The sequence below is a fragment of the Agelaius phoeniceus genome, chromosome 1, assembly GCF_051311805.1.
Source record: "Agelaius phoeniceus isolate bAgePho1 chromosome 1, bAgePho1.hap1, whole genome shotgun sequence".
NCBI lineage: Eukaryota > Metazoa > Chordata > Aves > Passeriformes > Icteridae > Agelaius > Agelaius phoeniceus.
Genome location: NC_135265.1, coordinates 21,538,356 through 21,551,668, shown reverse-complemented (window position 1 = coordinate 21,551,668; position 13,313 = coordinate 21,538,356). Strand labels below are relative to the sequence as shown.

General features: G+C 36.9%; 1 protein-coding gene across 1 annotated transcript in view; it reads right to left on the bottom strand.

The window, feature by feature from the left end:
• ITGA8 (integrin subunit alpha 8) overlaps positions 1-13,313 on the bottom strand; it is a 113,372-nt gene that overhangs the window by 91,387 nt on the left and 8,672 nt on the right. The window contains exons 3-9 of the mRNA XM_054638490.2: positions 10,177-10,277; positions 7,517-7,640; positions 6,026-6,087; positions 4,663-4,708; positions 3,578-3,703; positions 2,401-2,445; positions 919-962 (exon numbers count right to left, since the gene is read on the bottom strand). Coding sequence (XP_054494465.2) covers positions 919-962; positions 2,401-2,445; positions 3,578-3,703; positions 4,663-4,708; positions 6,026-6,087; positions 7,517-7,640; positions 10,177-10,277 — 548 coding nt within the window. The remainder of the gene's footprint in view (positions 1-918; positions 963-2,400; positions 2,446-3,577; positions 3,704-4,662; positions 4,709-6,025; positions 6,088-7,516; positions 7,641-10,176; positions 10,278-13,313) is intronic.

Here is a 13,313-nt window from a genome sequence, read left to right as displayed (position 1 = left end):
CATGACATCACTGCAAAAGAATTTAACACACTGAAAGATGGTCCAAGAAAAAACAGTGCTTTTTCTGTCTCACCACAGCTATCCTGTATGATCTTGAACAAATTGCTAAGATTTCATGACCCTCAGGCTCCCCATGAAAAAAATAGGGAAAAGTATTTCTCTTCCTTGCTGGACACTGAACAACAGCAAATCACAGACTATCAACTAATCAGTGACTAGGCATGAGAACATGAACTTAAAACATAAAGAAGTATACACAGATACATAAATATATATACATACATCTATACACCCTTTTCCTAAAAATTCTACAAAATGTCCCAGAGATACCAGGAATTTGGGGTCTACAAAACTAGAGAACGTGTCTGTGGTTGTGATCTACTTTTCCAGTCAGGTTACTTGTGGAACTTTTTGCCTACAAGTTGACAGCTGTATTCACAAATGTATATTGTTCTCTCCCTTCACTTCTAACTGCATATGATGACTCTTTGCATCTGGACTTCAGTGTATACACTTACAGCACTGACAGTAAACAATGGGTATGAATAATCTGAACTTGGACTCCTCTGCACTGTGGACCCAGCACTGCACAAAAATATGCTAACCTGTGTGTGAGCTTAGGTCTGATAACACTCAGTGGGTAGGGATACTAGTCAGACTCAGAGCATGTCATTGTAATTGTGGCTGCCTAGTGAAAACAGACTTCAGAAGGGACTAAGTGCTTACCATCCAAAACCCAAACCAGTAAAGGCATTCCAACCCAGGCAGATAAACCTGAGGGTGAAAGTCAGTGGAAGTTTTTCCTGATTTGAAAGTTTTTTATGAAGGAGACAGAAAATATAATGTAGCACTTAACCTTACAAATAGCTTAATTGCCTTCTTACTATGAAAAACATAAAATGAAGGTCCAGTACATACATAGCCAAAGTTCTGTGCTCCCCTTGGGACTCCAGCAACCAGCTCTGAAAGGATAAATGATCAACAGTGAACTGGTTTTGCAATCTGAGTTGTACATGCAAGATGCATCCCACACCACTTAAAATTTCCTTGATACATATTTCAAATCCCTTAGGATTTTGATTTGTGGTCTGTATCTGAAAGACCTGTAAATCACTTCAAGCCATTATTTCATAGGACTATAGCATTCATTCGGTTCATTTACTTGCACAAAACATTACATTTTGACTTTTGATCCATCCATGGATCTCTTTCTGTTTAGCATTGCTTAGCATAGCACAGTATAATAAAGTTCTTGGTAGAATTCAGCTTGCTAACTGGCAGTTGTGTACTGATGGAACAAGAATTAGTTATGGCATCTCATACTAGAGCACAGAAGCTAAACAGAACTGTCCTTACAAACATTTCTTTTCTTTTTGCCTACCAACAGTTTGTTTCATCCATTATTTCACTGGATGCCATGTAAGTGCTTGACAAATTCTGCACAGTCTATCTAAAAGCATTACGAGGACATTTTTGTGAGTGGCATTGGAAGGATCCATCGAATAAGAACATTAAACATTAGACCTAGCTGCCTTCTAGGAGTAATTTTGCTCAATGGCAAAATCTTAAACAACTAGTAGAAAAAGTGAGTAAAAAAAAGAAGGAAGAAGGAAAGTCTCAGCCTGCAGTCATGCGGTGTAAACCTTGCCTCATTAGGATATCTGTATCAGAAGACAGCAGCAGGAAGTTCAGATAACAGAGCACCTCAGCCACCTGCTTGTCCTGACCAAGCCTTCCTCTGTTCCTCACTGGCATCGTACGCTCCCCTCTGACTGAATGTGTTTGCTCAAGGGGAAGGGGAAGTACTAATGAAAGCCTGAACATGACACAGGATGAATCTCGAGTCAGCCAACTATGCAGTATTTCTGTGCCAGTCATTCACATGAAATACTGATTCAAAAAATCATCCATTATAGAACTCTGAGTATGCATTAAAAACCAGCCAAAGATGTTGCCTTCCATTACTGGGGGTACCTCTTTTTACACATCATAATGCTTGGCTCAAAACTGTGTGGTTTTGTATTTAATTATTGAATCCTTCATAATGCAGGACAGGCGACTTTTACTCCAGATGGGTTAAGTAGCAGCAGCTCTGGAGCACTGGGTTTACTTGTGGAAATGTACTATGTCCCTACTGGCCTTGTGAGTCTGGACTACAGAGCTGTTCAGCCACTCAAGAGAGCCACCCCTTATGGAATTCAAATTTTTGTGTTACTTGAATTCTGTTATGTTTTACTGTCTCAGGAAAAATTGTCTCTGAGAATACTGAGTTCAGACAGCTTAAGTCTCACTAGGATTTCAAATGTATAATAGGTATGCTCCTGTGCAGAGACCCAAAACAAGGAATTTAATCTAAAGTGCATGGCCATATGGTTTTCATTCAAGTACACAGGTGCTTACCTTGTTCAGAATCCCCAGTAAATTCCCCAGCAGCCACTGAGTATCCTGTTTAAAGATAAATTAAAAAAAAATCCAACTTGATAAACAATTTCTTTCAAAAAATATGCAAGGACCATCAGATTTGTCTGTTCAATGGATCTGCTGAATGCAAGTTTTCTAACATTAGTATACTAAAACTGTGCAGAGAAAAGGAAAATTGTTTATCACACTACTATGACTAAAATAATGTTAGGTTTGAATGTACAAGAAATTGATCCCTCTTCTCCAAAATGAGCTCCTAAATCAATAATACTTAGTAATGAATCTGAAAAAACCACCATGTACTATGGTGTTTTGCCCTAATAGCTATTGACACAATTCAGGTCCTCATTATTGTACTGTAATGTGTGAGTATCCTGGCTGAGCTTTATACAGAAAACAGATTTCCAAAGATGCAGTAAAGCACCTCTTGGAGCTTTAGTAAACCTATGAGATAGTAACTACTGTCACAGTAAAGAATTCTTCTGGATTGTATCAGGGACTTTAACTTCAAATCCATGGGAAGCAGTGCAAGGACACACCTTCAAATTCCACTGAATCTCTTCTATAACTGTGTGAAGAAAAACCTGCCTTACATGCAGAAACATGTCAGTATCAAGAAATTCTTAGAGATCAGTACTAATAAGTAGATAAGGAGCCTTTTTTCTATTAATTACATAAAATCTTCAAATTGACTTTTGTTATTGCTTACTTTAATTGTATCTTTTAAATATTACTAAGAATAAATTGGGTATTTGTGTAGTGCTGTACAAAATACCACAGAACTTAATTTGAATTTACCTAATAAAAACTGAAATTGCCTTTAATTACATTAAGTTCAATCCATCATCTTGCAATGAAAAAATACATACATGGGAAGATTTTGTATTTCTGCCTAATTATTTAAGATCAACTAATAAGAATCCTAACAAGCCATTCAAGAACTCAACCTTCAAACCCTGTTACTGTGCATCATTTTAAGAATGTTAGTAATCTTGCTGAAGTAACCAGCAAACTACTGATTTGCTGTTGGGCTTAAGGCAAAACATGTTCAAACCCTCTCACAACTGGGACAATAGTAATGTAGGGCTTGTTTTCATACTTATGTAAGACTCACCCTTTTAGAACATATTGCTAACTCATACAGAACTCAGCTTACCCATGTAGTTGTCATCATATGAGGGTGGTGCCACTCCTGTTTGCTTCTCTCGTGCCAGTTTCCTCAGAATATCCTTGAAGGAATAATTTGCAATGATGTCCGCAACACTTGCAGTGATTACCTGACCTGGATTTAAACAGCTTCATAAATGAAAGGGACCTAAAAGAGGGCCAGATTCTATAAAACAGGGCTAGCAGAACACCAGAACAGAGCAGAAAGGACGCTAGTACTGCACAAAGAACAGATAACTCCTCTCAAGCTTTCTCCATTATTACCCTGGAAGTCTCAAGAGTACACATAGATCATTAAAACAAGGCACTGAATCTCTATTGAACCATTACAAAAACAACTTCAGGCCCATTTCAATTTACTAATTCAAACTGAAGTCACTGCACTGTACAAATGTAGTAGACCAACGAAAGCAATTTCTCAATGGAGAATTAAAGCTATGAATTCCCTACAATCACAATCAATTAGATCTTCTTTTAAAAAAATGCAAAAACACACATCAAAGAGGCTGACAGTGGGCAAGCTGGTAGGCAGAGGCTGGGAATCAGCTACATCATACATATAAGAACAGCTTAAAACAAAAATAACCTCTTAATCCTTTACTGAAACAACCTCAGGGTTTTACTACACAAGCAATTGCATCTTGGAAGCTACAGTGATGCCACAAATGAATTTAAAATCCATATCAATAGCTACAAAAGGTTGTGTTCAAAAATGAAGTAACAAACATTTTTAAAATAGTATATTTGTTCTACAAATATTAGCAATTTTTAAACCTGCAGTATTTCTAGGGAAAAATTCAACTTATTAATTAAATTACAAATATACCAAAATACCAACATAAAAATAGTTATTTGCATTTGTTTAACTTCCTATACAAACCACATCCTGGATTTTCATGGCTTATTTTTATGCTCAGTTTCTTGTTAAGCAATTCTTTTGATTTATATTTGTTGAAAATAAGATCAGAGACTGGTTATCTTAAACAAAAAAAAACCCAAAAACAACCAGTGATAATACCAATAATACTTTCTCCTTCACTTCTTAGATCCAGTTAACCAGCCAGATGAACATACCTTGCCAATAAAAACTACCGGGCCCGCCTACTATCAGGTCTCCATTCTACAAAAAGCAGAATTAAAAAAAAAAAATTACACAACAAAAGAACAAAATTACACAACAAAAGAACAAAATTACACAAGAAAATTAAGCATACATGGGAAAAAAAGCAATTTAAATGATCAAAACAATATCAGAATCATGATAAAGGAGAATAGCCATGCTCAAGGAAAGGATGTAGGTGCACAGATGTGCAGGAAAATCCACAGTTAAAAAAAGGTCAAAATCACCCTATGCATTTGCACTTGAATGAAAGCCATTTATTTTCCACTAATATAACATCTCAAAAATTGCTGCTTAATTGTAACAAAACAAAGTTAACAGAAAAGAGGTTGCTCCAATTCAATGAAACTACAGTAATGTTTTAGAGAGAATTATACAATGCAGCTGCAGAACACTCAAAAGAGTGGCAGTGGTCAGGTCAAAGTTACCTGAAGCCCTGGAGCTGCAAATAATGGCCCAGATAACAACAATCACACAAAGCTTATCCTTTCTCCCACAACATTGTTACTGAACCCCCTTGGCATTTAAGAAAATCTAGTCCTTTCCCTTAGGTACTTTCATCCCCACATGAGAATGGTTTTACTCAATGACTAGTCTGCCACCAAAAGCATCCTTTGGTTATTTTTGTGGATGTTACAGCCAGAAAACTAGATAAGTTTACCCAAAATCAGCCTGGGAGACTTTAGGGATCTGGAGATAAACAATGATAGCTTATTATTAAAAACCACCTGCAGGTATTGTTTTCCTACTGTCTGTTTCCTTGTTATTCTCAAAGATTGTTTATGAGAGGGCATCTTGTTAATTAGCCAGTCAGGTGAAATGTATTAACTAAATGACCAATCAAGTCCACCTGAATTGGAACAGTGTCTAAAAAGGAGCAGTCTGAAATAAATGGGTGCTATATGTCACTCAGCCTTCTGATGGCTTTGTGTCATTTCTTACTAAACAGTGACATATTTTAACTTTTTAAAATTAGTTGGTGCCTGCCCCACTCCTTCCTGAAAGTCAAGGAAAGCATTTTGAGTGAGATAGACTGAGATAGAAGCATATAGAAGTTTTTGCCTAATTATCTGTTAAGATAGACTGAGACAAAGTGGAATGGTGCAGGGAAAAGCATGTGCTGATTGAGTATTTCTTTTTATTAATGAAACAAGAAAGTTTGAAGCTTGAAAGAGAGGAAAGAACTTGCAACAACTTCACAAAAGTTTCTATATCCAACAGCATGGAGATAACCTCATGATCACTGAGACAGCACTTGAACCCTGCAGATATATCATAATGACATTTGGTCAAAATAATTCAGAAGTAGAATCTCACCTTGTAAAAATCTAAGCTGAAACCTGCTTGACAAAAGCCTTGTCCTTCAGGATCTGCATTGCCTGCAATCATGAAGGTAGAAGCATTTTATTGATTTTAGTGCATGTGGAAGATAACACAGTTACTCCTGGAGCTGTGACACTATGAAATGTAACACTACCAAAATATGCGAAAATACGTATTATTTTTTACAAGAGGCAGAGCAAATCAAGACCTTTTGCAAGACCCTGATCATGCAGTCCCTTGTGAAAAATAGGACCTGCTACTTGGGACTTTCTCCTCCCACTGCCAAGAAAGGACCCTTGAAACAACCATAAAGGATTCAGTTTTAATTTAGCTGGAGATAAAAAAGTAAAAAACTCAACAAGATTGTAGAATGCTCATCACAGTCTGATCTGTCATAAATACAAAAATAAGTGTTTACTACGGTGTTCTCAAAAATCCTTGACACAGTGTAAGGGTCAGGATGTGTACAGGGAAAAACAACTTTCCTGCTTCTGACTACTTCTATTTCTATTCTCCAAATCCTTATATAATTGTGCAAAATGTGTTGCCCTGCATCTTATGGCAATTCTATGCGTGCCAGAAGACTGCAGGATTGCGAAACTGAGAGCAGGAAGGGCCACTTGAACTCTCTCTTCAAACGACATAAGCCTTCCCCAAAGGCCCAGTGAGACATCAGTAAGACATAAACCAGATCTTAAGGACACCATTTCTTACAGATTCAGCTTCTTTCTGTGCCTGTCCATGCAGAGACAAGGATTAGGCTTTAAAAGGAAGATACAACAAAACTCTGCTCAAAGCTCTACTACAATAGGCATAGAATGCTGAACAAGATGAATGACTGATAATAACCCAACATGTGGTATTTTCTGCAGACTTCTAGGTGGCTGAATCTGGTTCAAAATATGCATGTGGTTTATCCCTATTCCCCAAGAAGCAAGGCCCAGAGACAGCTACCACATGCTCAGAACAGCCTAGAAAAGAGTGTAGAACAGCAGTGTTAATGTGCACGGCTTTCTTCCATGCTGAAAGCTCTTCACAAATGAGCTCTTGGGGATGATATTGGCATGAGCATGATACAGGCTTGTGTGTTTCTATGCAGAGTCTGATCTTCAAATCATGACCTTGTGATGAGACATTTATACTCAGCATAAGTATGAATAATTGATTTAATATGCTGTCTGGTTCTTATCTAGATCTGTTTGCTATGTTTTAAAGCCACAAAAATTGAACCAATTATAGCTCATTACTATAACTGCACACACTTAATTTACTTAGTTTCTCCTTTTTCAATTAATTATACAATAAAGCATCCAATTATAGGCATATAGTTTTATGTTAACTTTTCCTTACACCCTGATTCAATGCAATGACATCACACAGTAACCTTCATTCAATCAAGACTCAATGGTGTGAAGACTGAAAGAATCAACACACTCTGTGCAAAATCAATTCCTTCAACACAGGACTGCTCATATTAATACTTACTGTTGCGACAAGGTGAATATTCAGCATAGGCACTGAAGTTCTGAATTGCTACATAGCAGGTACCAACAGGGTCCTTCTCTGGGCTGTCTTTAAGGGTTCTCCAATGATACAAAGGAGCACAAGCCTATAAAAACAGAAACACAAAACAGAAGATACATGTACTTTTGCACACTTATGCATCTGGCAAATGTAGTTTTTAATAGGCTGTGTACAGGGATTCTCTCTTGTGTTGTATCGCTCACATAACAATGATGACAGAAGAAAATGCAGGATCACTGCTTCATATAATTTCATTATAAATTGAAAAGCACACTGATGTTTCACTTATAGCCCTTGGCAGGTGAAATCTGTCAGGGACTACAAGTCACATTTAAGCCAAGTTACAAATACTCTCTAGGTCTGCTTCACAAGTAGTATCTTTGCTCTATTACTGCTCATTGCACAGGAGCTGATCCCATAATTTAAGATGCATATCATATATATGTGGCTAAAGGCAATCCCAGTTCTGTCCTGGTATGTTCTAAGATAATTGGTGTAGCAGCAGAACTGATTCCACTTAGCAGGAGATTTGTCAGGTTGTTGTCATATGGTCGATCACAATCATCTGAGTGTCTGCCTGGTAATAATCCCTTATAACCCCTGGTTCAAATCTTCACAGACAGGATACAGTTACAAGGCATTCAACAGGCTGAGTGAATAGATTTTTGTTAAGGAAGCTTTGGCTAGATATTTAATCTTCCATGTTACAGCAGTGGTGTTACAAAAATGACAAAGATAAAAGATATACAACTTGTGTAGAGAGAAGCATTATCTTTTCTGAAGGTAATCCAGATAATTACCAAAATAAGAAAAATAAGCTCTCAGGTCTGCAAGTCATTCCTGACAGTTTCCTGTGCCCTGAAACTTTTCATTGCCTGGGAGCATGAAGACACTACCTCTCCCTGCAACCTTGCCTCTCTAGGATGCAAATAAATCCTTCATTCATGTCCTTTCTTGTCCTGATCTTTCAATTACAAAGCTGTCTACCTCTGGCAAGATATTGCTACTATTAGCCTTCATTCAGCAATCAGTACTAGCTGTATGAACCACAGTGCTACTCAGAGCTTACCACTAGCCAGAGCTTGTGGAGCAATGGCTTAAGGAGCAGGGACACCTCACACACCCCTGCCTAGGAAATCTTGCATATTGAAACAGAGAGCAAAACCAGAGTGCAGCAAAGAGGAGTCTGTGTCCTGTGGGGGTGATTTTAGCTACAGCTGACATCAAGCCAAATGGATTGAAACAAGAACAATATAATCATAAATGCTGACTTAATGCAGTCTACTATTAAATCTGTAGCTTAAAAAACAAATTCCTGACAGTTTGATGACATTTTCTCTTAGCCTACAAAGCTTAACAGACAAAGCTTTCCAGCTTTGCTGTCCAATTTTTTTGCCTGAAAAGGGTTGACTATCCGTCAGTTTCAGATTCTGAGAAGAGCTACACCAAATAAATGAAGTTTGGTCAGTACAGACACAGAACATCTGTTAGAAATGAGTTCTTCTAATCACTTGATTAAGATTTCACAAATGGTGGCAAAGAAGTATTTTATTTCAATTTGTGAATTATTTAGTAGAATACAGAAAATGAAAAATGTTCACTTATTTTTAGAATTTTTTTAGAATTTTTATGTTTACTTAGCTCTATAACAGAATAGGTTGATGTTTTACTCGCTACCGGTTTCATTTCAAAATCCTTTTGTAGGTTAACTACATGGCATTCAATATAAGGGAAAGCATTTCCTTTCAATACTTCCTCCCTTATGACTACTTTTTAAGTAGTAATCAGAAGTTTTAATCAAATCCCAAGGTAAATTTTTGTTTGGCAATTGCAAAAACTAGTAAAACTAATGACCAAACCAATTATTCTTATCACAATTACTTCAGTGCTGTTTTTTAATGTAAACCTTAATGCAATTGGAAATATAAAATGTCTATGTATAAGCAGCATCACCAGCACTTTACTAGGCAATAAAAATACTTGCCCACTGCTGGGCCCCTATCAATACAGGTAAAACATTCAGTGAAATTGGAAAGCAGATACTGCATTTTGATAGCCATCGTGATTTGGAGCTTTTTTATCAGCTGTTTTTATCAGCTTTTTTGCAGCTGTGTCACCATCACTATGAGATAGCTCTTCAAAACAATGTAAATGTGACAAAAGAAATAAGTGTTTTCCTAACTGAACATTAACAGAGGTTCTTGGCTTTCAAAACATTTCATGACATTCAAATACGCGCAATTTTACTACATTCTGTATTTAACATTCCAGATATATCTTCATAATACCAAACATTTTATAGCAGACAGCTATCAGTTCCTGTGCATCTCTGAAATATGTCCCTTATCGGTTAAAAAAATATGATTCACTTCCACAACAATATGACATTCTGCTGTTTTTACATGGCAGCAGGATCACCTTCACTTGATCAGTTCAACCTGATTTTATAGGTTGCTTTTGTTTTTTGAATGATATACATCCTCTCTTTTATAATTCATGCATAATCAGAAAGTTTTTTTCTGTTTTTTTTTTCTTAATGTACACATAGAAAGCTATTAAACATATACATTTGAGAAAAAGAAACATTTTTTCTAAATTAATATCAAATGCATAAGACTTACCACAACTTTCTCTTTATGAGCTTTGACTGTTGCCCCAAACCACTGATTTGTCTTAAATTCAATGGGTTCCCTGGTGCCATTGACTTTAATTTTCCTGTTGTCTGACAAAGAAAGAAGCACTATGTTGACTCCTTATTTTTAACATAAGTGAACAGATCAACAGATATATTACATTGCATCCACTTGTCATCATCCAACCCATTCAATAGGAAATTGACTTTTTATTATCACTTAACCTTTTCACTGGACAGCCAAAACCAGCTTAAATTCACACATGAAAATTCAAAATAATAACAATTAAACTTTAGAAAAGAATACACAGGACTGGAGTAAGAAATACTGTGTTTCCCCCTGAAAAAAAAAAGAAAAAAAAAACTTTACTTGGAATTTGTGATGAAGAATGAACAAGAATCTACAAAAATAGGTGAAAAGCCCTAATAAGTTTTCTCAGATGTAGTAGAAACTTTCCATGTAAAAAGCATGTTCCATAATTAGATTTTGTCAAACAAATGACATTTCTCAGCATGCTTATTCAAAGACCAACACTACAGATAGCAAAGGACTTAGTTTTTAACAGAATTACATGTGTACACACTGTCACAAGAGACAGCTTCCTAATGTTGCTTTATATACACTCTTGCAGATGTCAGCATAAGAGAAGCCATCTGGGCAAAGATTCAGGCCAATTATAATGCATTTCAGGTTTTAATAAAAAGCAGACATCCCTTCCCTTCACCCTCAGTTCTCTGAAGTAAACTGATTTCCCATATGTTCATGAGCTAGGCTCTTCCCTCACCAGTCATTCCTAATGAACTTTTCAATTTATACATAAGAAGGGCATTACTCCTACCCCCTTGTATCTGCATTCCCTTATGTTTGTTTCTGGTTCATGTCAGGAGGGATTTCAGAAGAATCAATCCTTTTTAGTCATTCAAAGTCTAACTGAAAATAAAACCACATACTGTATACCTTGGAATGTTAAAAAAAGGTAGTGTCAGATCATATTCTAAGGATTTACATACTTTTTAAATAACTGAGAAAAAATACAGCCAACATTTTAAAAAGTCAACACTCCTTGGGATTTGCCCAGCAGGAATACAGGAGATACCTGAATGTTTTCTAGGATGTTAGCTCAACACTGACTTCAGCTTATGGTAACCTCATAAATGTTATAAACTGAATTAGAAAGAAAAATGCATCATAATTGGAGAACAAGGGTATTCTATCTCTGTATTTTTTTCTAATAAACATGAAGGAAAGTTGAATGAGAATGAATCTTCTAAAGTTTGAAAGTCTCTAAGGAAACATCTTCCTTCATGCAAGTATTTGCTTCCATGCTGCACCAATTACAGCAGCTACTGTTGAAGTTCATGCTTAGAGGAGCTAAATTTCAGAAATATTTAGCTCTTAAAAATTCAAGAAGTATAATTTAAAATTACTCTAAAAATATTTATTTAAAAAATACATTTTGTTGAAGTTAGGCCTAAACTTGTGTGGATGTGAGAGACAGCGTATTTGACACAGCGCATGGCAGGCGCTGCCAGCTCCTACCTAGTTGTTGGCAACACTACTTTCAATTATTTTTTCCAGTGAAGTCAGACCTTTTCAGACTTTAAAGGTTTCTTTTTTCTTTTTCTAATGCTCCAGCAGATCTGAATATGATCAATGTCCACAGATGGGGTCTTGATACAAACAAAACTTTTGAAGCTTGAAAATCAGCCATGACCAGCTTACAGCTGCCAATGCAAGCCTGGCTCTGAGGATACTCATGGCCTGTATTCTAACTTAAAAGGAGCTTACATTTTCAATCAAAACAATATATTTGTCTATTGGCAAAGTATACCAACATTTGAAAAGAAATTAAATTTTAAAACTTGGACAACCATTTGCAGGATTTATCAAACCACAGCTGAATTTACCAATAAATCTGCAAGAACTGTACATACACACACATGTACAATCCCAACTCATTTAGTGGCATATGGTGTAGTAGGAATCCTTCATCATGTGGCATGGGATTTTCATTATAAAATAATTTGAAAAATATCACAGAAACACGAATTAACAAATAGGGTTTTCCCCCTAGATAAATCTCTTTTGATAGAAATTTTCTAATCAGTTTTGTTCAGCATCCTTGCTAGAGCTATGGAGTCATATTCCCAGTTTCTGAGGTTGTGCCTTAAAATACAGTTTAGTCTTTTGTATGTAACAACTAATCAGCATTTCAGAATGCTATAAAACATCTACTGCTTTCCATGTAACTTTAGCAAAATGAAGCAGCATACACAACTAACTTGTCTGAGTACACACAAGCTGTCATTACTGTGCCTCGCTGCAATTGTCCACTCCTGAGCCAGTCACCCACTTATATGTGAGGAAATGCTCTAAGCCACTTCTTTTCCTCCTAAACCAAAACTCAGAGAAGGTCAGAAGAATCATGGCCTAAAAGTACCTAAAGTGCCTTTTTTTTTTAAACCAACTGTAAATAGCCATGGATGATCATCTTAGATTAGACTCAGATAAAGGCTATTCATTTACCCACATAAATCCCAATCCCGCTTAAAAAAACATGTATATTGCTCAAAGCAGCATTATCTAAGCATTCCAAAAAGTAGCATGTCTGTATCCTGACAAACCATTATATGACAGGGAAATATCTCTCCTTGTGCTATTTATGGGCATCTGAGGCCCACAGGCCAAGCCTATACTGTACCTTACCCACAGCTGTATTTCTGTGAGGAGCAAAAACTTGGTGGGAATTGAGGTTGCATTCACATATCATCTTCTCTTCTGGAGGAGAGTGCCTGGCCCCTTTTAGGAAGGAGTCCAGGCTATCTTGTATCATGATATCTGACACCAGTGCAACAGTACAAGGCAGCAGCTGGGCTGGGCACACAACGCCTGGGCCTGTCCACAGAGAGGTCCAAGGAGTGCCTGAGTACAGCTGGATTGCCTCAGAGCCAGCCCAGGAGCTGCTCCAGACGGGCTCAGTCTGCAGGACTCGCAAATTTGGCTTGAGATGCAGCTCTGGAGTCACTCATAGTGATACTGCCTAAGACTGCACTGCAGACTAAGGCCCAGACAACCAAGAGTATGCAAAGAGAAGAGAGATGTATAAATATAAATTTAGGTATGAG